General features: G+C 62.0%; 3 protein-coding genes across 3 annotated transcripts; 2 read left to right on the top strand and 1 right to left on the bottom strand.

Moving 5' to 3' along the window:
* The first annotated feature begins 3988 nt into the window (after window positions 1–3988).
* Window positions 3989–7463, top strand: LOC112965871 (deoxyribonuclease-1-like). Its single transcript, XM_026065306.1, has 8 exons — window positions 3989–4135; window positions 4763–4851; window positions 5075–5158; window positions 5313–5416; window positions 6157–6269; window positions 6911–7065; window positions 7155–7251; window positions 7410–7463. Exons 1-8 carry the CDS (start codon window positions 3989–3991, stop codon window positions 7461–7463), a joined length of 843 nt encoding a protein of 280 aa, XP_025921091.1.
* A 4660-nt stretch (window positions 7464–12123) lies between these two features.
* On the top strand, window positions 12124–16778 carry DNASE1L2 (deoxyribonuclease 1 like 2). The gene is made up of 8 exons (XM_026065304.1): window positions 12124–12270; window positions 12648–12736; window positions 14450–14533; window positions 14768–14868; window positions 15011–15123; window positions 15447–15601; window positions 15792–15888; window positions 16728–16778. Exons 1-8 carry the CDS (start codon window positions 12124–12126, stop codon window positions 16776–16778), a joined length of 837 nt encoding a protein of 278 aa, XP_025921089.1.
* A 292-nt stretch (window positions 16779–17070) lies between these two features.
* On the bottom strand, window positions 17071–23630 carry ECI1 (enoyl-CoA delta isomerase 1). The gene is made up of 6 exons (XM_026065302.1): window positions 23451–23630; window positions 22138–22265; window positions 21352–21498; window positions 20343–20464; window positions 19380–19558; window positions 17071–17596 (listed from the first exon to the last, which is right to left on the bottom strand). Exons 1-6 carry the CDS (start codon window positions 23593–23595, stop codon window positions 17430–17432), a joined length of 888 nt encoding a protein of 295 aa, XP_025921087.1. The 5' UTR covers window positions 23596–23630; the 3' UTR covers window positions 17071–17429.
* Between the last annotated feature and the right edge of the window lies 1 nt (window position 23631).

The raw sequence follows: 23631 nt of genomic DNA, 5'->3' as shown, positions 1-23631 counted from the left end.
TCTGGGCCCTCGTGGTGGTGCTGGCGCTGGGGCTGATGGTGGGGAATCTGGGCCCTTGTGGTGGACCTGGCGCTGGGGCTGATCCTGATCCTGGTGCTGCGGCTGGCCCACAGGCGGCTCACCCCCACCCAGGGGCGCCCCTCTCCTCACCTGGCCGCTGGGACCTGCAGCCCCACGCGGGGACCTATGGGCCAGCGGCCCCCGCAGCGGGAAGCACCCATGGCCCCGGCCCTGGGGTGCCCACGCCAGCCTGGCACGGGGGGCGATGGGGCAGGAGAGGGACACGGCGCCCCCCAGCCCCGCGTCCCCCCCAGCCCTCTGTATCCCCCCCGTTCGGGTCACTCCAAGGGGGACGCTCCAAGGGCACAGGGTGGCCGAACCCCCCGCCGCCCCCGCACGCCACCGGCCTCGGCCCCCACCCCCTGCCGAGTGCTGCTCTCCRGGAAGACCCCACACGGCCCTTTCGGGAAACTTGGCAGCTGCCTTTCAAGGCCGGGCAGCGCAGGGGACATAAATCCAGGCAGGTGGCGCAGGGCAGGGGACAAGCGGTGCAGGAAGCCGCGCGGGGTGGGCAGCCGGTCTGGGCGCAGGGCTGGGCCGGCAGGGGACAGGAGCATGGGGACGGAGGCTGGCGGCGAGGGAGGCCCGTGGCAGAGGGGACCGTGCCCCTGCGGTGGCCGGGAACAGCTCTGTGACTGCGGGGCCTCCCCTCTGCCCCGCCGGCCCTGGTGGCACGAGGGGCTGGGGTCCCTGACCGTGCACCTTGGGGACAGGTCTGCCCTGGGGACACGTCTTTCTGGTTGACCAACGCCAGCTCCCAGTGAGGGTTTGGGACCAGGCTGCAGGGCAGGGAGATGTCCACCCTGACCCTGCACTATGGGGACCAAGCGCTGCCCAGATGCTAGAGACTGGGGATGCCCTTGCCTGACTCTCATCTTGATTTTTGGGGATTCCCAACTCTGATTAGCTTCAGATTTGAAGTCCAAACCTGCTGGGGGTCCTGCTTGGATGTGGCCCTGCTCAGAGCTGCTCCTGGCTTGCAGGGCCAGCTTTTGGCCTTGTCCCCGGCCCTGAAGGCAGGCTCATGGCAGATGGCAGCCCCACCAGGAGCAACACCTCCCAGCCCACCCGCAGCGAGGCGAGGACTTGCCGACAGGCCTGCAGGGATGTCTGTGGCCCCGTCCTCCTCCCCAGTGGCACCGCCAGGTCCGTGGCAGGCTCAGGGCCACCTCTGCACCCAGCCATGGCATGAATGCTGGAAACTGTCTTGTCAAAAGTGTTTGGGGTGCTGGAAGGGAAAGGCTTGGTGCCAAATAAACGTTTTTCCAAAAAAATCCAAGCAGGCCACGAGTGAGGTTTTTTTTCTCATCTGGCAGCAGCTCACAGTGAAAACTGTTGACCAAGGGCCTTCCCGGCAGGGAGACCGACGCGCTGGTGTTTTGGAGTTTCCTGTTATCCTCGAGTAGTTTGTGGGATCCATTGATGCCTTTGTCGGCATTTTTATTGATCCAAGTGCTTTCCTGGCCTTATGCTGGACCTGTGGCTGGAGACACGGTTATCGGCACCGATTGGAAGAACTATTTTTTTCACTGAGTAAACCTTTGCTTCTGCTGAAAACGGCCATATGGAGCGGAGGCCTTGTGCGCTCCTTGGCTGGGTGACAGCTTGGCAAAGGGAGTCCATCCCTCCCCATAAATGCAGGTGCAGCTCGTCCTTCCTCATCCAGAGAGCAAGGACGACACCAAAGGTACGTCACGCTCCCCTTTCCCTCTTAGGCACGGAGATCTCGTTGCTGCAAGGTGATTCCCTGGAGCTCGGATTATTCTCGCCGAGACGCCCCGCCAGGGCAGATCCTCGGCTGCAGGCGGACTAGATCACCTGCACGTCCGTGTGCACGTACACACATGCGGACATGTGCCTTGTGCCTTATCTATGGGTCTACGGGGGCTGCTACRTCCTCCTGGAGACTGGAGGAATCGTCTTGTTGTTGCGTAGCTTGTAGCGTTACCAAACTGTAGCGTTGTAGTGTTACAAATTGTAGCATTTGTTGTGGTTTGAGCATTACCGAAGTGAGGAGATGGGCCAGCGCGTGGGGAAAATGGGGTGCTTCTTCCGACCAGCTGCTCCACCTGGAAAGAAGAGAAAAGCCCGCAGGCAACAAGCCCTTCCTCAGGTCATCCTTCAAAAGCTGCTTTGTTTCCCAGTTCTATCAATTAGTTGTTCTTATATTTCAAGCGCTTTGAGGGCAAYTGCGCTCCGCGTGTGTGTCGGAGCGGCCGTCGGCGTGCGGCTCGCTCAGCTGCGGCCGGACGCGGCCTCGGTCCCCTTCGAACAGCCAGCCCGAGCCCCTGCCCCGTCTGTGCCCCCGCGCGCCCCGCGGAGCTCGGTGCCTGGGACGCCCGTGCTTGGACGCYGTTCAAAGCCGATAGTCAGGGAAGGGTCTGGTGAAATATTACCCCGGGGAGCTCAGCACCAAGCGAAATACTTCCCTGATGCTTTTTCCCGTGGGCGGGAGTGGCCGTGCTGCGTCGGGGGGCTTCCCGTGGGATCCAGCCCGGGCGAGGAAGGGGCAGGGGCAGCGCCGGGGGGCAGGATACGGCCCGTGCGCCCATGCGCCTGCCCCGGCCTTGCCCCGAGGTGGGAGGAGGCAGGCTCGGGGCACGAGCCCCAGCGTGTCTGTCCCCAAGGCTGAGCGCCGCGGCGGGTGCGGGGACGCTGTTGGGGGGACCCTCACCCGGACCAGGTAAGGATGCTCCCCGGCAGGGAAGGTGCCGGGGGGTATCCGGGATGCTGGCAGGGGCAGGGCGCGGCAGCTGCAGGGTTTTGGGTCTCTGTCCCAGTGCAGCCCCGGGGCGGGGGGACAGGCACAAGGCAGGGGACTTCAGGGTCTCCCCGCCGAGATGAGAGCTGCCGGGGAGTCGCAGGGAGCAGGGGAAGCCCRTCAGGTTCCCCTGCGGTGGCCACTGTCCCCATCACGTAGGCACTGGGACACGGGGCGGATTCCCGTGCTGGATTCGCGTCTTTTCACACCTCGGCGACTGAAAGCCGGGGAAGAGGGAGGCTGGGCAGCCGGGGGCTGTTAAAGCACAGCTCTTTCCTGCAACGGTGCTGGGCACCAGGCGCTGCAGGGCTGGGACCTGCCTGCAGCTGCGGCAGCCCCACGGCGAGGCAGAGGGAAGGGGCTCCCGTGGGAGCTCACTCCAGCAGGGGAGATGCCCTGGGAAAGCCCTGCTCGGCATCAGTCTCCCCCAGTCCCTGGGCACTGGGGCTGGAAGGGGTCCGGTTGGGCCAATAGCTCCCTTTTTCCCTGGAGCACTTGTCCAAGGCTGGTTCCAYCTGCCCCAAGCCAAGAGAGGCGGCTGCGGGGAGCGTGGCGGTGGGGCAGCACGCAGCCACCCCGTCCTGGCAGGCCGCGGCCGAGGGGCTGGACAAGCAGGAAGGCTGGCACCCATAGGACTGGGCTTTCTAGTCGCCAGCCTGAGGCTGGAGCCAGATGGGTGGACGAGGGTGCACCATCCTGGATGGTGTGAGCGGGCTCCTGGCGGTTGGTGGTTTCCTGGAAGACAGGCAAAAAAAGTGCACAAGTGGGAAATAACGTGGAAGAGCGTTCATGTGTGACCTTCAGGGACCACTTCCATTGCAGAGCTCTGTTTGGGACCAAATCCTGCCCCAGTCACATCTTGGGGTGGCAGTGGGGTGCTTATGGGTTCACACCTGAGCAGAGCTGGCCCCTCCACTCCAGAGTCCTCCACTGAGGAGGAGGAGGGTCTGCGAGGCTGGGTTGACCTGGCCTCCAAAGGGCACCGCAGTACCCCAGCTCCCCAGCACTGAGGAGCTGACCTTGGCCACTGCACATGGCAGAGGCCATCATGCCTTCCTACACAACCAGTACGGCAAGTGGGAATGGCCCCAACCACCTTCATCATCTGTGCCAAATTCCCCTGCCAGCCCTGTGGGCTGAGCCCTTTCCTGCCCCTTTGCACTCAGGATGGGGGCTGCAAAGCTGGCGCTGGCGCTGCTGGCTGCAGCTCTCCTGCTGCACGTGGCTGCCACGCTGAAGATCGGTGCCTTCAACATCCGGACGTTTGGAGACAGCAAGATGTCCAACAAGACTATCGCGGATGTCATCGTTGCTGTGAGTGCTGGCAGGGAGAGGAGCAGTCCTGGCTGCTCTTTGGTCTCTGGGAAGCAGCTAGGTCAGGGCRCTTGGACACCAGCTTTCTGCTGGCAGTCTGTCCATCCACCTATCCTTCCACCCACCCACTCATCCACCCACCCATCCAATCGCCCATCCATTCACTCAGTCATCTACCCACCTATCCATCCACCCAACTGTCCATCTGTCCCTCAGTCAATCCACTCACCCACATCCATCCATCCACTCATCCATTAGTATGTTCACCTGTCCACCCACCCATCCATCCATCCACCCACCCATTCTTGCCCTCCCCGCCTATCTCCGGCCTTGGCCCCTGACTGAGGACAGGTGGTGCTCGACTCTGCCAGGGGTCCTCACTCAGAGCAGCCTGCGAGTGAGGTGCTGCTGGGATTATGGGTGGGAAGCAGAAAAGTGTTAGAGGGCCCCATGTCACCACATAGCCCCTGCCCTTGACAAGCCAGAAGAAACCCAGAACCCGCTGGAGAGCACCTTTCCTGCACTCTCAGGTCTCCTGCTGCTGCTGCAGCTTGGCACAGGCACTTGTGGGTGCCCTTGTGAGCAGCTCCTGGCTGCAAGCGAATGGTTCTGAGCTTGTCTCCCCAGATCGTGTCGGAGTATGACATCGTCTTGGTGCAGGAGGTCCGGGATACTGACCTGAGTGCTGTGAAGAAGCTGATGGACCAGCTCAACAGGTGACCCTGACGGGAGCTGGTAATAGGTGCATGGTGGGTGCCTGCAAATGTGGCCCCATGGCAGAGCCTGGCTAATGTCCTGCTGCACCAGGGCAGTTCTGGTTTGGATGGCCACTGTGCCTGGGGACAACTTGCTGAGTCGCTTGGCCTCAGCCAGAGAAAGCCCTGTGGGAGCCAGAGGACATGGTGGGCCTTCCCTTACCTCTCTATGTCTTGCTCCTAGCGTGTCACYGCACCCGTACAGCTTTTTGGTCAGCAAGCCCCTTGGTCAGAGCACCTACAAGGAGCAGTATCTCTTCGTCTACAGGTAAGGGCTGGCAGGAGGGGAGGGGTGAGGCCAGGGTCTGATGTCCCCGGTGTTGGCTGTTGTCCCCGCCGGCAACTTCCAAAGGTGATCCAGGGTGGGGAGCACCTTTGGGTGCCCCAGCTGCAGTGGGAGTGGTGTTGCTCATCTCCCCCAGGTTGGACATGGTCTCCGTGCTGGAAAGCTACTACTATGACAACAGCGGGGCTGGTATCTTCAGCAGGGAGCCCTTCATCGTGAAGTTTTCCTCGCCCCACACGCGTAAGCAGAGCCGGCACCTGGAAGCGTGTTGACACCACTCACCACTGTCCTCGTGCCGGAAAGCGTCTGCCGAGCTGCCGGCACCTCTGGGCAGAGCGGGAAGCAGCCGCCAAGGCTGCACGAAGTGTTTGGGAGCTGTGCTCGGCCTCAGAGCAGGCCTAACTCCTGGGCTTGTTGTGGCTTGGTGTGACCTGCCAGGTCAGGAGCAGATTTCGCACCCCTGGATCAGCCTGAACCCCAGCTCTGCTGGCGTCATTCACTGCTGTGGGCCTTCTCCCACCCATGGGTACCAGGGATCCTGGGTTCCCACCCAGCACATCTGTGCCATCTACCATCACGTCACCTCCCATCTCATGCCTTCTCCCATCATGTGCCATCTCCCACCATGTGCCATCTCTCCCAGCCTCCCCACGGCAGCTCCCTATGCCACGCTCCCATGCACCCATCTCCCCTTCCAMCCACTGTCTTCTTCCCAAAGTCGTGGAGGCTTCAAAAAAGTAATGGAAAACAAGAAGCAAACCCCAAACACACGTAGAGGGAAGCAGGTGCCCACAGCAGAGAAATTCAGGCCTCGAAGACAGGCAGGCTGCATAAAACAAACGTTTCCTTTTCATTTGGAAGCTTTTCCTGGCCAGCTGCTGGGCTTTGGCCCATGGTGGCCCCCCTGGGGGTTTCTGCTCCCTTCCCAGGCCCTGGCGCAGCGCGCTGGTGGCTTGGGGCTCACAGCTCCTCTCCGGCAGAGGTGGAGGAGTTTGTGCTGGTGCCCTTGCACGCGGACCCCGACAACGCGGTGGCCGAGATCGACGCGCTCTACGACGTCTACACGGACGTCATCAGCAAGTGGGCAACTAACGTAAGCAGCGTGGTGGCGCGGTGGGAGACCGTGGGCTCCCTTCCCGGGAGAGCGCAGCAGGCCACACACCTCCCAGCTGGGCCGCGGCTTGTGGGGCCCCGGCACATCCCAGCACCCGGCCTCTGACGGACGCGTCCCGTGGGAGACCTCTCGCGCCGTCGGAGCTGACGCCGACCCAGCAATGGCCGGTCCTGGAGCTGTCGCAGAGCTCCTGGCCAGCTCCGATGGCTCCAGTGCTGGGGCTTGGTTGTCCGTGCCGGGGAGGTCCAGGTGGGTTTCCTTCTGCCCCGTAAGATTTTGGGACAGCGATTGCTGCCCCATAAGGTCTCTCCCCACCCTGCGGGTGCACTGCAAAGGGCCGAAGAGGATGAGGTTTCTGCCCTGGAGCGGTGTCGGCAGGAGGAAACACCTGCAAGCCCCTCATCTGCTCCAGCGCCAGGTCGGCCGCCCCAAGGCGAGAGCCTGGGTGCCGCGACGCTGGCTGCCGCCGACGCGGCCTGGCCCGGGGAGCCAGCGAGCGTCCGTTCAGGGAGACGGGGGGCGAGCGGCGTCACGGCTCGGTGGCCCTCGCCCCGGGCCGCGCGGCCTCCGCGGGGGGCCCACGACCACCCCGGTGGACCCGATGCGGCACTGCCCCGCAGGACATCCTCTTCCTGGGCGACTTCAACGCCGCCTGCTCCTACGTCCCGCCGTCCGCCTGGCCCGCCATCCGCCTGCGCACCCTCGAGGCCTGCGAGTGGCTCGTCCCCGACAGCGCCGACACCACGGTGACGCTCACCAACTGCGCCTACGACCGGTGAGGTGCTGCGGCGGCGCGCGGGGACGGGACGGGACGGGACGGGACGGGGGCGGCACGCGGCACTAACCCCACCGGTGCCCCGGCAGCATCGTCGCCTGCGGCTCCGCGCTGACCGGTGCCGTCGAGCCCGGCTCCGCCGCCGTCAACAACTTCCAGGAGACTTTCCACCTGCAGTACAAGGATGTGAGTGAGGGGACAATGGGGAGCCGCCGTCCCCGGTGCAGACACGCACCGTGGGCCCACGTATTTTGGGGACTGGCCCAAATGTGGGGCTTGGAGCCGTGGCAGGGATGCCCGGCCCGGCCGAGCGAAGCCACCTCTCTGCTTTTCCCCGCATTCAGGCGTTGGCCGTCAGTGACCATTTCCCAGTGGAGGTGACACTTAAAGCCCGCTGACGCCCTCCCCGCATGGACGGCGACCGACACGGCTCCGGCACACGCACGCCTCCCGGATGCCCCCAGCGCTGCCTCCGCTTGCTGCCGCTGTGTCCGTGCATGGCGCTGCACGCGCGGTGCCCAGGCGCCTGCGCTGCGAAAATGCAGCTGCCACCAGTGTCCTGCACAGCCGGCAAAGCTTTACACCTTCCCGATGACCTGCTGCAAGGCGTCTTCCTAAAGAGCTGATCTTCCGGGGTCTTGGGGTTGTGGGATGCTCCCGACTTTCATTAAAAGACTAACTCATTTTCAGCCCTCGCAGCTTTGGAGGGAGATTCAGGCTGTGACTTGCTCAGGCTCGATCTGCAAGCGAACGAGGCCGCAGCGCTGAGCACAGCCCAGAGCTCGTGGTTTTAAGCTGCTTTCCCAGTTTCGGGGCTCCTGGTTAAACACGGTGCCGCCGTAGGGAAAGCCAGGCCTCCCCGTGGAGGCGACGCGGCGGGGAGCAGCGCCGGGGGGTCACGCGCAGCGCCGCTTGTACGCGCAGGGCACACGCGCGGGCACACGGTCCCACGTGCACAAGCGCTCCCACRTGCACGCCGCCCCGTGTGCGCACCCCCCCCCCGAGCACACGCGCGCTCCCGTGTGCACGCCATGCCTGCGCGCGCACGCTTGTGTGCACGCGTGCCCCCGTGTGCAAGCACCCCGCCGCGCGCGTGCGCATTCCCGCGCGCGCACAGGGCCTTACCCGCATCCTGCGTGTGCACACGCCTGCGTACGCCTCCCCCGCGCGCGCGTGCCCGTGGGCCCGCAGGCTCCCGCGCGRGCGCACGGCCTCTCCGTGGAGCCAGCCGGAGGGGCAAGTGGCCGTGGCACCGCTCGCACCCCGTAGGCCTGGTTTCAGCGTCTCCCCGCCGCTGAGCGCGCGTCCACACTGCATTTTGGGGTGACATCCCAAGGGCAGGAGGACGTTTTGCGAAGGAAACCCCCTTGCGTGCGTGGCGCTTTGGGTGGTGGATGCTCGGCGGCCGCGTGCTGCCCTGGGCAGGGCGTCCYCCAGCCCCTGCGCCCTGGTGATGGGCACAGCCCAGGGCAGCCGTGGGCTGCTACAGGTGCCCCAGCCCTTCTCTGCTGTTCACCCCCTTCCCTCCCATCCTGCCTGCCCCGAACGAGCTGCATCCCCGGCACCGTCAGCATCACAAGGGAGCGGAGCAACGGGATGCTCCAGGGGGAAGGAGACCTCCCGGCACCCCAGAGCCGCCCGCCTCGGCCGCTGGCTGCGCAGCACCCGGCGAGCTGGACAACGTGGCTGCYGGGGCAGCGCTGGCGGGGTGGCACRCGTCACGCCTGTGTCACCAAGCCCCGGGCTGTGGGTGACCTGGCCGGCGGGGAGGGAYGCTCGTGCCGAAGGAAGGGCCTGGGTGGCTCCAGTCCAACTCAGCCTCGGAGGGTGCGCGCGGCTCCTTCCCCATCTCCCCGAGCCACCGGGGCCGGTGTCCTTGTGGGAGCCTGGCAGCTCCGGGACGTTCGCCGGGGAGCGGCAGATGATGCTGGCAGCAGCGGCGGTGGGATGGGGGCTRTGAGTCAGCTCCCAGCGCGGTGGCACGGGGCCTCCCGCCCGGCTCGGGAGCTTCCCGGCAGGGCTGGGTGCCCCCCGGCACGGCGGCCGCCGYGCCCCGCAGTTTGAGGCTTGTTGCAGTGCGTCTCTGGCGGGTGCCTGGGGATGTTGCAATGAGAAGATCAGAAGTGGAGCGACCCTGGGGCCACGCACAAGCTCCACCGAATCCACGCACGTCCCCCCCCCGGCCTCGGGGTGCCATGGAGAGGCGCCGGGTGCCGTTCCCCGGGCTGGGTCTGCCCTGGGCGCCTGGCGGGCGAGGGTGCAGCCAGCCCCGGTGCTGAGGGCAAGGCCCATCCGCGTCACCCCTGGGTTTTCAGGCCCCACCACAACGTGCTGCACCGGCGAGCCCTGGGGTGGCCGCAGTTGCACCCACAGCGAGGCGAGGCCGGCCAGCATAGGAGCCATCTCCCCCTCCGTCCTGGCACCATGGACATCAGCTCCAGGGGAAAGGGGCGATGCGGGAAGGAAGAGAAAATGCTTTTCCCAAGCGGAATTAGGCCAGCAGGGACTGTGGAAACCGGGAGTTTAGCAATCCTCCAAGAATGTGCGAATGCGTCTGAGGACACCCGGCGTCATCCCATGACGGGCCGCGAGGATGCTGAGCCTGGCTACGTGTGCGTGAGCCCGACAAGCCCCGGCAAGAGGAGCCGTCGCCCTGGCCCCGGGGCCACATCCAGCTGGGCACCTCCTGCGCTCAGCTGCGACAGGACCCTGCTCCCCGGTTGGGACTGTGGGGGCCGGATCCTGCGCGGGGGGAGACGCCATCCCGCTGCRCTGCTCACGTGGAGGCTGAGCACCGCCGGGGCGACAGCTGAAGCTGTTTTGGAAGCCCACCAGGGCTGTTTCGGGCCACCGCTAGAGCTACTTCATGGGTTTGCAGCTGGCTCGTTGCGTGGGGGCTCGCCGGGCCACCGAGGGCTCAGCCTGCTTGACCCGAACGACACGCCGTTTCCTCCTGTCCTTATTTCCCTTCTAATTATCCCGTCCACTGAGCAGCTCGGAAAGGGCTGAATCACCTTTATTAAGGCCATTAGTTTCTGCTGCCTGGCTCGCATCGCGTGCCTTGGTGCGGGCGTTAGGCAGCGCTCAGCCCTGGCCCGCCGTGCCCAGGCTCCGGCCACGTGGCCGGCAGCCGCTGCGGCCTCAGGGTCAGCCTTGCGTCACGCAGGATGGACAGGGCACGTGTCCAAAGGGGCCAACACACAAAGCCCCACGCTGAGCGGGCTGGGAGGTCTACTCCGCCGCCGAACGCCTTTGGTGGGGATGGTCGGCTGCTRCGCCAGGTGGGCACCTGCCGTGCGGGTGGCTGTGCTCCCCGTTGGGGCGTGCAGCGTCCGAAATCCCTCTGCCTCCACCCTGGGAGGCGCTTGGGGGCTCTGGCTCTCGCATGGGGTGGCTGCTTTTTGCTCCTGCTCCCTTTTCCATCCTTCCACCCCAGCTGGGAGAACGTCTCCAGCTGCAGCAACCCCGAGACCCATGTGCTCCTCCAGCACAGCTGCAGCCTCCCACTTGGCCGCGGTGCCACAGCTGACCAGCAAACTCCACGCCAGCTGGTCTGTGCTCGTGCTGGGGAAGAGCATGTGACACCAGCACTCTCCTTATGTCCCTGATGACCCCGTGCCGGAGGCCAGTTCTCCCAGCCTGCCTCATGCTCACTGCTTTGCTCTCGCTCCCGCCTTGCCCATGGCCTCCYGGCTCCTCCGGGATGTCCCCGGGATGCACACGGCAGGTTTCCTCCCTGCCTGGCAGTCGTTACAGCTCATGTTCAGAGGTGGTTGCACCGGCCCCACCCTGTCAAGGTGTAGGTGGTGGTTTCCCAATATAGGAAGGCACCCGAGTGCCATGCCAAAACATCCACAGGGGTGTCCAGCTCATCCTGCTTTGCTGACACCTCAGCCGGGAATAAAACAACCGGAGCAGGCGCTGGGAGAGCAGAGCTGCTCCACGCTCCGTGCCAGCCTGCTCACTCCACGCCTCAGCACGGTAAGGATGGGGCTGGATGCCCGTGATGAACTTTCGGTTTGGGAGTCGGGTTCCCGGCAGGGTGTTTCACAGCTGCGTTGAGACTGATGCATGGCTGAGATCGGGGCTATTTCCACGGCGCAGATGGTCACCGCTGGGAAAGTGGATCAGTGCTCGTGCTTTGGCCAAGACACTGGAGGAATTAGGCTTAGCTGGTGCCTTCCTAACTTTCTTAACCTGACTGTTGAGGGGTGCGAGCCCAGCACAGAAAGCCCAGTAGGCACCTAGCTTTGGGGAGCAGCAAATGCAGAGGTGGGTCAGGAGAGGACAATTTAAGGCTGCAAAATTGTGGGGGGGTGAAGGTGCTGAAGGCTGGGATTTGCATCGGACAGTGATGGCCCTGGGGGACGAGAGCTGGGAGGGGAGCAAACCCAAGGCCCTGGAGACCTCTGGCCTCATCCCCAGCGGGACCCAGCATGGCTGGGAGCGGGTGTCCCCCTCGGCCACCCACACTCGGGAGAGCCCTGAGCGAGCGAGCGGCTCGGGAGGAAGAGGAGGGTTAATCCTCCGGAGCGGCCTCACCTTCAGCCACGCTCCAGCACGGTGGCGGGAGCTGAGCCGGCCCCAGCTTATTTCCCTCTGGGACCAGGGACCYGGCAAACAGCCTGGGCCAGCTCCGCAGGCTTCAGCGGCGTGGCCCGGCCGGACTCGGCTCTCCGCACCGCGAGTGTGATTTACGGAGTATTGCCTGGTGCTTGAAGCGGTGGCAGGGAATCAGGGCTCCTGGGGTCTTTCATAGCTTGGCAGCTGATCCATTGCATGGCTCCAGACGGGTCCCTTCCCTCTTCTTTGAGGACGGGGCCCTGCAAACCTGGTGCACCTAACCCTGGCGGTGGCACGGGCAGCGAGCACCGTGGGGGGACAGGACCTGGGGACGGTGCTGGGGGCTGCTGGCTCCTGTGCGCCCTAAGTAGATCTTTTTGTTCTATCCCCAAGCCGGAAGCGGTTTCCCAAGCCCTGAGCAACCTCCCAGGCTGAGGCGTGGGAATGCAGCTCCCATCCCCATGTCCCCGCGGCTCGGCGTCCCTCCCGYGCAGGATGGGCATGGTGCCGCTGGCACTGTCCCTGCTGGCCGTGGCCCTCCTGCCACACGCGGCTGCCACGCTGCGGATCGGCTCCTTCAACATCCAGGCGTTTGGTGACAGCAAGATGTCCGACCAGACCGTTGCAGACATCATCGTCAACGTGAGTATGCCCCGTGCCGGGCCCACGCRTGGCCACCGGTGGGGACGGGCTGCACACGCTGGGGCAGACGGAAAACACTCGGACACGTGTAGGGATGAGGCTGTGGACCGGGACGGTGTCCCAGTACCGGGATGCCCTGGGGGGCACAAGCATGGACACGGGGCAGGGCCACCGCATGGTCCCTCTGAGCCCTCCTCAAGGGCATCTGTTCCCACCACTGAAGGACGCACAGGTCACTGGGTGCTGGACCCCGTGCTGGCATCGGGGTCTCCAGTCGGGGGGGGTGGCCCCACCCCGAGTGCCCCCCCAGCACCCGCGGTGGCCCCGAGCCAGCCCCAGGCTGCTCCTCACCACGGCAGCGGTTCCCATCCCTGCAGATCCTCAGCCGCTACGAGATTGCCCTGGTGCAGGAGGTGCGGGACTCGGACCTCAGCGCCGTCACCGAGCTCATGGACCAGCTGAACAGGTACGAGCGGGACCGGGGCTCTGCGACACGGCTTGGGAGGGTGGTGGCCCTGTCCCTTGGCGTCCCCTGGTGTCCCTTGGTTGGTGGCTGGAGGTAAGGATCGTGCCCTGGCCAGGGTACCCACGCCGTAGGAGCGGCGTGAGCTGCGCCCGTGGAGGAGCAGCGAGAAAGCTTCAGCTCGGAGCAGACAAGTCAGCTCTCACAAGCGACCCGGACACCACGTGGGTTTGCGTTTCAGAATTAGGGAGGAAACGCAAAGCTGCTTGAGCAATAAAAGCCAAAAAGTGCACGAGAATAGTGCTTTTTTTCCAGAAAGGGGAATAGGAGTAAAATGCTGAAACTTGGTAAAAGAAATCAAAAGGAGCATCCCAAATGCCTGCAGGTAGCCAGGAGCTTAAGCATCAGAGCAGAGGCAGGTGCTGGCTACCAAAAAAGCCACCGGGAGCAGCGCCGGGGAAAAGGGGGGTGTTAGCAGCACAGCACCCTTCCCAGAGCTGAAGTCGCGTCTAAATACAGAAAACTGAAAAGAACCAAAACTCTGGCAAGCTAAATCTTAAAAGCACCATAAGACAGGCCGGACCAGAGCCTGGGAATCAATACGAAACCCTTCCTGGAGTGTGGTGGGAGCAGGTGACTCACCGGCATCCCTGTGGGGGCCTCAGCCCTGAGCTCCTCGCTGGATTGAGCCAGTGCTGGACGTTATTTTAAAATGAGCCAACAGCATGAGGAGCCCCGGCCAAGGGATGCGCCAACACCAGGCTCGTCCCCGGGAATCAYAGGGAAAAGACGCGGCTCCGGTTTGGGGCGCACATCAGGAGGTCTGGCTCGGGTGCCGGGCAAATCGGTGCGAGCGAGGGTTTGGATTAAGCCGCGTTTGCAAGGCTGCCGGGGGGTGGTGACGGCCAGGCCAAAGGCRGGGAGGTGGACGGGAGCGGGGCTGGCCGGAGCGGCCCCGGCAGCTCTCTCCCGGCTTAGAGAGAAGTCGGGGAACCAGCCGAACGGGAAGAGGTGCAGGGAAGGAGGGAAGGGCAAGGAGGTGATTACAGGCGGGGACTAGCTCCCGGCGGGAAGCAAATCGACTCTTCAGGCTGGAAAGAGGAAGGTGAGGGGTGCGATGGGGCCGTATGAACCCTTCGCTGGCCTGGCCCRGTGGCACAGGGGCCTCATGGTCGCCCGTAGGTGGCAGCTTGAAAACCCAGCAAACCCACCACRGCCTGCCCCAAACYGGCCRGCAGGACGCAGGGACAYRGCTCTGCCCCGGGACGCGGGTCCTGCGGGGTGCTGGGGCTGCTCCGGGCTTTGCACRGGGTCGGAGAGTGACCGCAGCGATCAAATTGCTCCGCCGGCGGAGGTGACCCAGTTTTGGGTGACGGCACGGGCTGAGGCTGGGGTGGAGGTTGCCGCTGTCTCGTTTAAAGGTGTCGAGTGTTTCTGAGCTGCCACCACGGCACGGCACGGCGGGGACAGCAGGGTGGCTTGGAGCCGCTGCAGCCCGTGTCACCTCGCAGGCAGGCTGCAATGGGCTGGGGACTGGGGACAGGGGGACCGGCTGGTGCCACCCCGCAGCCGTGGTGGCCAGGGGAGCGTGGGACCGGCTGGTGCCACCCCAAAGCTGTGGTGGCTGGGGGAGCACGGGACCGGCCACCCCAGGAGCAGGCAGGCAGTGCCACACCAGGCATGTCACAGTCCTGCCATCGCGTCTCATCTCTGCAGCGTGTCCATGTCCCCATACGCCTACGAGATCAGCGGGCCCCTGGGACGGGAGAACTACAAGGAGATGTACCTCTTCGTCTACAGGTAACGGGGCCRGCCCCATGGCGGGCCCACCCCAGGGCCGCCCCGCGGTGCCAGCGAGATGGGGAGAGGGCTGGGGGCGCAGACATGGGCGCTGGTACAGCCCTGCGTCACCTGCTGGGGCTCGGGGTGCCAAAGCCACCGCGGCAGGATGGGCCACGGCGGAGCTGAGCGCCCCGAGGGCAACGCTCGCGGGCCACGCGGAGCCCCAGCGTCACTGTCCCCTCGGCCCGCCAGGACGGAGGTCGTGTCTGTGGTGGACACCTACCAGTACAAGGACCCCCAGGACGTCTTCAGCCGGGAGCCGTTCATCCTGAGGGTGTCATCGCCCCACACGAGTGAGTGTGGGGAAGAGCCGGGGCCGGTCCCCTTGGCAGGGCCGCCTGGCTGGGCCGGATGGGCACGGGTGGCCCTGGGGCGACGGCGTGGYGGGTGACGGGGGGCCGTGGCCACGCCGGCTCACAGCTCTCTCCCCGGCAGAGGCAGAGGAGTTCGTGCTGGTGCCGCTGCACTCGGCGCCGCACGCCGCCGCGGCCGAGATCGACGCGCTCTACGACGTCTACCTGGCCATCGTCAACAAGTGGGGCACCGATGTGAGCAGGGCAGGGCAGGGCGCAGCGGGTCGGGGGTGGAGCTGAAGGACAGACACAGACGCCCCTCTGAGGTCCCCTTGGACCCAGACCAAGTCTCTGGCCAGGAGTGGCACCTGTGCCAGCTTGGGGCTCATCTGAACCGGGATCTGAACCACACGGTGGCGGCATGTCTCCAGCCCACTGCTGCATTTCGGTGCTACATCTCTCTCCAGGGCAAAGCCCGGGCTCAGARATGGGGGGGTCCCCAAGGGATGGCTGATATTGGGGTGCAGAGAGCAGCCCAACACCCCTGGTGCCCACCCTCCAATCTGCCCTTTCCGCAGAACATCATGTTCCTGGGGGACTTCAACGCTGACTGCTCGTACGTCAGGCCAGACGACTGGTCCTCCATCCGCCTGCGCACCAGCAACGTCTTCAAGTGGCTGCTCCCCGACAGCGCCGACACGACCGTGGGGAAGTCGGACTGCGCCTATGACAGGTGACCACCGAGACRGCGTCGCATCCCCCTTCCCCGTCTGCACGGTCTGCTGCCCTGGGGCCCCCCGTCCCCACGGGGACATGGGGCAGAGCCCACGGCCCGCAGCTCCAGCGATGCCTCTCCTGCAGCAACGCGGGGAGGCACGGAGCAGAGGCGAGAGCGGGAYCCACCGAGCTTTGCTTCCCTCCAGGATCGTGGTATGTGGCGCTAAGCTGAAGAGAAGCGTCGTGCCAAACTCAGCTACCGTTTACAATTTCCAGCGCGCTTTCCAGCTGGAGCAGGAGGAGGTGAGCCGGGCTGGTAAACAGAAGCTCAAGCAGGTAGCAAAGCTGAGCTGGCCCTGGGCAGCCCCAGGTGCAGCAAAGATGTCCAGACCTTGCTGGTTGCCAGCATTCATTAAGGATTAGAAAGGCCCCCGGGCCACAGCCACGTAGCAGCTGCAGTTCAATAACAACTCCAAAGTTCAAGCTGCTCCGGCGCCAAGCCGGGCTGGCCGCTGCAGGGCATCTGGCCCGCCCCCCCTGCATATCCGCCTCTGTGCAGTGCCAAGCTCCCAAGAAGCCACCAGAGACGTGTGCGGCCCCTTGAGTAAGGCACCCTGCTCTCCTGAGACCTCCCCACTGGTTAACGTGGAGCTCTGCRTGCTGAAGGGCCCATGGGTGGGAAAATGAGGGGTGATTTTGGATTATTGCCTGTCTCTGCAGGGAAACACTGCATATGGGCCAAGAATCTTGGGGCAAGGCCTTTTCATGGCCTTTCGCAGGCAGGAGCAGGCATGTTGGGGTAGGACTCCATGGCTTAGGGCAATCGAAGCAGATTTTCAACCACCTGTAAAGCAACTTAGCACAGAGCTCCTGAAACAGCCCAGGTCTCGGAGGGCAGGCACCAAGCTGCCAGTGCTCATGCACAGCRTAGACCACATCTGGGCACCTCTCTGTGAGAAGAACCAAAACTGGAGCCTTGTGTGTTGACCTCCCTGGGGCTGRGGACATCGTGTCCCCCTCAGGGAGGCAGAAGGGTCTTGCATGGAAGGTACCACCACCCTGCCTGCCCCGTCAGTACCATGAGGGGCTCAGGGCTAGCCGAACCCTCACGTCACACCTCCCCACCTCTCGCCCTCCTACAGGCCCTGGCAGTCAGTGACCATTTCCCAGTTGAAGTGGAGCTGGCAGCCTGAGCTCCTCCACCTGCCACAGACGACGATCCAGCTCCAGCTCCCAGGACCGGTCACCATGAAGGGGCCCACCGCAACCCCATCCACAAGCCCTGCGTGCTGGCTGCCCCTAGGCCAGCCTGGAGAAGGGTCACAGCCAGATACCAGCTGTGCCGAGGCTCCTCAGCCCACATCGCTCACGGCAGAGCCCTCCCGACCCATCAAGAATYGGAGCCTGGGGGACAGGCCAACATCAGGGAGCCACCCTGCCACCAGGAAGCGGTGACTGGAGATAGACTCAGAAACGAAGCATCCATTTCCTGCCTCGTCAAAAAAGGGCTTTATTGACAAAACTCATTTTCACAATTTGGTGCTAGAAAGGAAGGAGACTATCCATGACCTGCGGGCTCAGGCCACAGTGGTGTCAGATGCTCTCCCTTTCTGTTCCTCGGGTGAGCTGAGCAAACAGCTCTCCCCGCTCTCAGGAAAGGCAGCAGTGGTGTCAGGCACTGTACGGGTATGAACGGGAAGGGGTGCTGGGGGCGGCCACAGGAGCAGGCAGCCCATCGCTGATCGCTGGCAGTACAGAGGGCTTCACTGTAAAAGTCTACAGCTACTGCAGCATTTCAGAGGGTCACGCAAGCTCCTGGGACCAGGCCTCAGCTGGCTGGCTCCTCAGCCCCTCTTCTTCTTCAGCATCTCCATATACATGTGAAGCGACTTCTGGATGGACTCTTTCGTAATGAAGCTGATGAAGTTCTGAATGTCTTCCTCCCGGTGAGCTACCAGGCGGTCCAGCACCGACTTCCTCATCATAGACTTGGTGAGCTGACGGGCATGGTCTGTGGAGAGAAGAGAGAGGATGAGGAACACGTATGGCCCCACCGTTAGCAACCAGCTCGTGGCTACTGTCACCATGTGCAAGTACCACAGAAGGGGAGCTACTGCACACTGAAGGGCTCTTTATACCAGCAGAGAAAGGCACAAGACAAACCCACTAGCTGGAAGCTGAACTGGATAAATTCTAATACAATAAATTGTGATCTGTATCCCTCAACGGGGAAATGACTGCTCTAGTAGGACAAATTACAAGGAGTTGTGCGCTCCCCATCTCTCTGTGTCCTCCAGAACACACCCAGCCCAGACCCAAATACACATTACCGGGCTCAGGACAGCAGTTACTGAACAAAATTCTGTTACACGAAACTGCTCTGGCTCTAAGCTCCCCCAACCCAACCCAACCCTTTTGACCTCTGGCAAGACAGTCTGCTTCTGTCAAACATCCTGTACAAAAGCCAGCAGCACTGTCCCCTCGAGCTCATCCCAACAGCAGTTTCTGGGCTGTCCTTGCGATCCACACTCCTAGCCASTGTAATTCGGCCCTGATGCGTGGATGCTGATAGAGCAGCACCGGCTGCTTCAGCTGATGGAGGCTGGAGYACACATCTCTTCACATACACAGCAATGCACAGTGGTGCAGCCACAAATTTGTTGCACGGATGTTGCACATGCGCTCCCAGTGTGCTGCAACGGTGAAGGTGAGATAATGACCTACCACACACACTGAGAATCCAGAATCTCTTCCCTACGCAGCACCTGTGTGCTCTAGACAGATCCACCCAGACAGACTCTTGCTGGCTCTGGCTTAGGGCTCTGTGGATGGATCTGCATGGTGCCTCCTGGAAGCCAGGAGAGGGTAGAACAGAGACATGCCACCTTGTCAGGGGCCAAGGACCAACTGTTTTCACTCTTATGCTGGGGCAGCAGGGCCAGAGAGAGGTTTAGGGATCCTCTTCCAGGTAAGGACACTCATGAACAGTCCTGGGACCTCTCCATTTCTGCCCAGTTTCATTCAGATTTCTATGGAAGAAACAGCCAAAGGCTGATGTGTAGTTGCACCTCACTGCAGAGCTTTGGACGTGRCATGGGATAGGAGAATTCAGATCTAGCTGTGGTGTGTGGAGAAGAGAGCCCTCTCCCTGCCCCAGGAATCATGTGCTTCCTGTCRTGGAGCAGTCCAAACAAGCACTTGATGTTCACATTTGCTGTCCATCCTAATGCCTCATCCCCATYCCCAGCTCAGTGGCAGCACAGGGCCAAGAGCTGATCCAAACCATTCCTCTGAAAYACGGGGTGGCCAGCCACCCGGGCACTCACACCCTGCCAGTTCCCAGAGGACACGGTTCTGCTCCCTCAGCTCCACGACAATTTTCCTCTCCTTCCAGCAGAGCAGGGTTAGATGATATGCTGGGTAACATTTCCACCAACAGACCCAGAGATCCAGGCAGGGTTTTTACCTTGAATTCATGCACCTCCAGATCGACTCAGCAGAGCTGGCAGAGTGAGCTGGACTGCAGTCAAGCAGCTTGCGCAGCCAGCACACYCTGTCCTCCTGCCCAGGTCCACTGGTGAGCACATCTCTGTTAGCCTGAGGCTGCTTGGACTGCTCTGCTGAACTTTCCTACCTCCCAGCCATTGACACGTTCAGTTTAAATGGCAACAGTTACGTAGCTCCCAGGCACCAGTCTCAGCACCTGTCCTCCCCACAAAGAGCAGATCCCTCCTTCCATGCTGATCACTGCCTCGAAAGGCGCAGAAGTCTGCGGGAGGAGGTGCCTGTCTTACCGGGCAGAGCCAGCCACTGTGCGATAACGGCTGCAGCCTTGTCCTGTAGCTTCTCCTCCGGCACCAGCTCGTCCACMAGGCCAATCCTGAGGGCTTCAGGCGCAGAGTGAAGGCAGCCCAGCTGAAGGGAGCGTTCAGCAACTCGGTGTCCCACAACGTTCACAAACGTGTCCTTAAACCTAGAAGAGAGGAGAGGAAGAGCCACAGTCAGGCAAAGAAACACCCAGCAGCAGCTGCGCCCAGACATCAGCGCTAAGAGCCCTGCTCACCCCAGAGCCTCTGCTTTGGTGCCCTGGTCACACTCCCCAGGCACGGGGCTCCAAACCGCAGCTATGACCTCAGAGAGGCAAAGCCAGCAACGCACTTTTTGCAAAATCTGGCAAGCGGAGCCATTTTTGTGTAACCCTAACAGAGTCCCCTGCCCTTTCAACGAGAGCTATTCCATTTACTCTGACTGCACAGGTCCCAGCTGCGCCCACTTGCCATGAAGTGAAAGCTGCTCTCCAACAGTATGTTTACAGGCCCTTAAGGCAGCCAAGGTCAAGAGGTCTGTATCTCAGTATATTAACTATTCCTATGCTTTGAGAGGTCTTCTCCATAGCTAGGGGATTTTGCAGGTACGTAGCCTGTACCCACAGAAAAGTATGTTCTCAGACTGAGCCGACCATGGAGATCTCCTGGCATTAGCTTCTGAGCAGACTGCAGAGTCAGAAACTGAGGTTGTTGCTGATAAAGGCTGCAAAACAAGATGTGAGATCATTCTGCAATCCAAAAGGGTTTCGGACATGGACAGGACAAGACAGACAAATGAGGTGCTGAGCTGGCTGTGTAACTGCGACTACCTGATCGCTCCCTTGGGATGGTCACATACAACTACATCTCCGTAACCAGTTAAAGCTGACTAATAAACCCCTTGAAGATGAACTCAGCACATGAGCTTAGAAGTGAAAGACACTGGCCTACCAGAAGGGAGCCACAATGCCCAGCTGTGCTTCGTTCAGGCCGATGCTGAATTTGGGGTTCTCGGCCATGATTCTGTAGTCACACGACAAGGCAAGGAGACAGCCTCCTGCTGGGCTGGATCCCTGCCAAAGGGAAGGAAAGAGTGAGTCCAGGTCAGTCCCCATTTTCTAGCTACAAACCTTCCTGGCATCCTACCCCCAGCAGCCCTGTTGTTTCCTCCAGAATAGGGAAGACACAGGGTGACGGAGCTGCCAGGGACAGTGCTGATGTCCCCCAAGTCCCTGCTCAGCTGATTTGAAAGATTGTAAGAAACAGACCAAAACTAGCCACTAAAGAAGATTTCTGATATGTTTAGCAGAATTTATCCTTCAATTTTTTTCATTCTCTTTGCTTCTTGCATTTTCCCAGCCCCGACCTGCTCTCCTGCCCTGGGGCTAGCAGGGCAACGCGTTAGCCAAGCAACTTTGGGCAACTCCTACATYACAGTACTTATCGGTGAGGAAGGAGAAGGTGGGCATGTGACGAACGTCCTTTGGGCTCCTTCTATCCTAGCTGCTCGGCTTCTCCAGTACTCTGCCTTCGACACCTCTCTGGGCTTCAACACTGGCCTACAACCCTCCKCCTTGTCCTCCAACCTGGAGGACAGATTTCCAGCTGAGTTCTTGGGCCAGGATATGGCCCTCGCTGCACAAAGCACCACCCAAGGCTGAGCAGAACGAGCCCCTGCCGGCAGGACATGAGGGCTGGGCGAGCTCTCCACTGCAGCTAAGGTGCTGCTAACGACACCTGTGCAAGGTGTATAGCTTATGCAGAGCCTGCAACATCCCACATTCCCACGTTGGTGCACCAACCCCACAGACACGTATGCTGCCCTGACATCCCAACGCAGTATTTCTTTCAGCGCTGACAAGCCTGATTTTTTGGCAGTCCCTGCCCACACAGTGCAAACAAGCCACAGCAAGCGTCAGACCATGCAGGGCAACTAGAAAGGCAGCTCTAAAGAACTTGCATTGATGGCGGCAACTGTCACCATGTTGGAGCCGTAGACCCTGAGCCACATCTCCTGCACAGCTCGCCAGAACTCAGCATAGTGCTCCGTGCTCTTCCTACACATCTCGGTGATGTCCAGGCCAGACGAGAAGATTTTGGGGATGGCCTGGAATTAGGAAAATACAAACATCACTGGGAGTCACTGCTCAATGATGACCCTTCAACCCATCACTGGGAGTCACTGCTCAGTGATGACCCTTCAACCCTCTAAGCACTCGGTCTGCAACCCCTAGGAAAGGGAAAGCTGACATAACTTGACACTTTTGGGGTTCTGAAACAATCTCCTCAGCATTCCCATGGACTGGATCATCCAGTACTTAGAATGTGATTTCTCATCATTAGATCCCCTCTGTGGGTACCTCTGTTATGCGGCACAAAACCTGCCGTGTCCCATCTCTGGCATGGCCTTGTACACATGTCATGCCTGGAAATGAATGCTGGCTTCCCCCAGCCCCTCTCTTTGGGCAGTTCAAAAGATCTCTAGGGATTTGCCGAGTTTGTAGATGGACAGATTTGATTTTAATGAGCAATGACAGTGCTTTGTTGTAGTTCTTGTGCTAGAAAAGGCCATGGAGGAAAGAGCACAGCCCTCACAAGCCCTGTTTCTGGAGCTCATTAGAGCTGTGTCCTGGCCTTCCTGTGCCTCTGACCAGAGATCCAGGAGACCAAGCACAAGCAAGGGAACGGCACCCGCGCCTTCCAAGCCGCCCTGCAGCTTGCATYGCGATCCCAGGGCAACACGTACGGATGTGAAGATCACTCCCCGGCAGCCCCGGTTATTCTCCAGCTTCTCCAGGCTTATGCAAAACTCRGTGAGGAAGTCCAGGCTGAGGCTGTTGACGGGAGGGCTCTTAAGCTTCATTGTGGCTATGCCTGTGCCATGGCAAACACGGAGGCGTCAGAACCACCTGTCCCGCACGTTCACCTGTCTTACCCAAGAGAATTTCATCTGCCTTCCTGCTTCCCCACTCACCCCAGATCGTATCTTTTTAATCCTAGTGATTTGGCTGTTCTCCAAAGAGCCCCCAGCGCTGACCCAAAAGCAAGGCACTGCCTTTAACCAGATCTGCTTGCAAGCCACGGCTCGCTCATTGTGGACCAGCTGTTCACTGCACAGTGYGGTGGCCAGGCTGGCTGTCCCAAAACCCAGCCACCTTTGGGGTGGCAAGGCCCGGAGGTCCCTGTCTCGCCAGGCTAGCTAGACAAGGCCAAGACTCCAGCTGCTGTCACTGCAAACACCCTGTGGCCATGCCTGGGGAATAACACTCTGCCTTTTGGAGCCTGCAGGCAGCACGCCACTCTGCCTGGCTGGAGGTGACATGTGGGAAGGACTCTGTCCCCTTATCCCCTCCCAAACAGCACTGCCCTACCCCAAACGGCCCTCAAAAGCCCCTGAGCYGAGTGCTTATACTCCGTGCTGCTGCCACTACAGGCTGGGGACTGTTCACCCAGGCTGGGGACAGTGCGAGGACGGGCCCGGGGGCCCGGCAGCCAAAAGCAGGCCCCTGGGAAACGTTAGGGAGAGGCCCCTTCGTTCGGTGCAGGGACATGGCCCCGTGACAGCTATTCCGGGCAGCCAGGACACAGAAATCCCCAACAGCTGCTCACCGAAGGAGTGTCTGCCACTCCGCCAGGTCCCCAGGGCAGGAACCCCGCAGGGAGGCAACGCAGGGGCAGGGGACGGCGGYGTGAGGTCCACCGCTGGGGGACAAGCCAAGGTGGCGGGGACAACCTTGCTGTGTCAGCTGGTGTTTGCACGTGGCACGCAGATGGCACCCAGCCACGTCCAGTGCCCACGGCTGGCGAGAGTCCCATCCCCAAACACTTCTCTCCGACGGTCCTAAGCAGCTGCATCTGGAACATCTGGGGCTTTGGAGGCTTCCCATGCCCAGGGCCACGCGTGCCATGACAACCTAGCTGGGCACATGTGCTGCGGGACACCTCAACTCACACTGGCGCAGGCGTGGAAGAGGGCACGGGGATTTACAGATCCACGGCCATGCCCCGCGGCACACCACGGGGCAAGGGCGACGCTGGCAGAGGTGCCACCAACCATACCTGASCCCTCGTCCAGCTCCACCAGGATCTTGTTGTTGCTGAAGGCACGGCGCTGGGTGAGCAGGAGGCTGGGGGCGCGCGGGAGGCCGGGGGACTGCCGGGCGGCTCTGCCCCACGCCTGGGGCCGGCTGCAGAGGGGCAGCATGCCTGGGGAGCGGAGGCAGGTGGGGCCAGGCACGCA

This window comes from Apteryx rowi, unplaced genomic scaffold (assembly GCF_003343035.1).
Source record: "Apteryx rowi isolate R43461 unplaced genomic scaffold, aptRow1 scaffold_225, whole genome shotgun sequence".
In the NCBI taxonomy this organism is placed as follows: Eukaryota; Metazoa; Chordata; class Aves; order Apterygiformes; family Apterygidae; genus Apteryx; species Apteryx rowi.
This window is presented reverse-complemented; position numbering and strand designations above follow the sequence as displayed.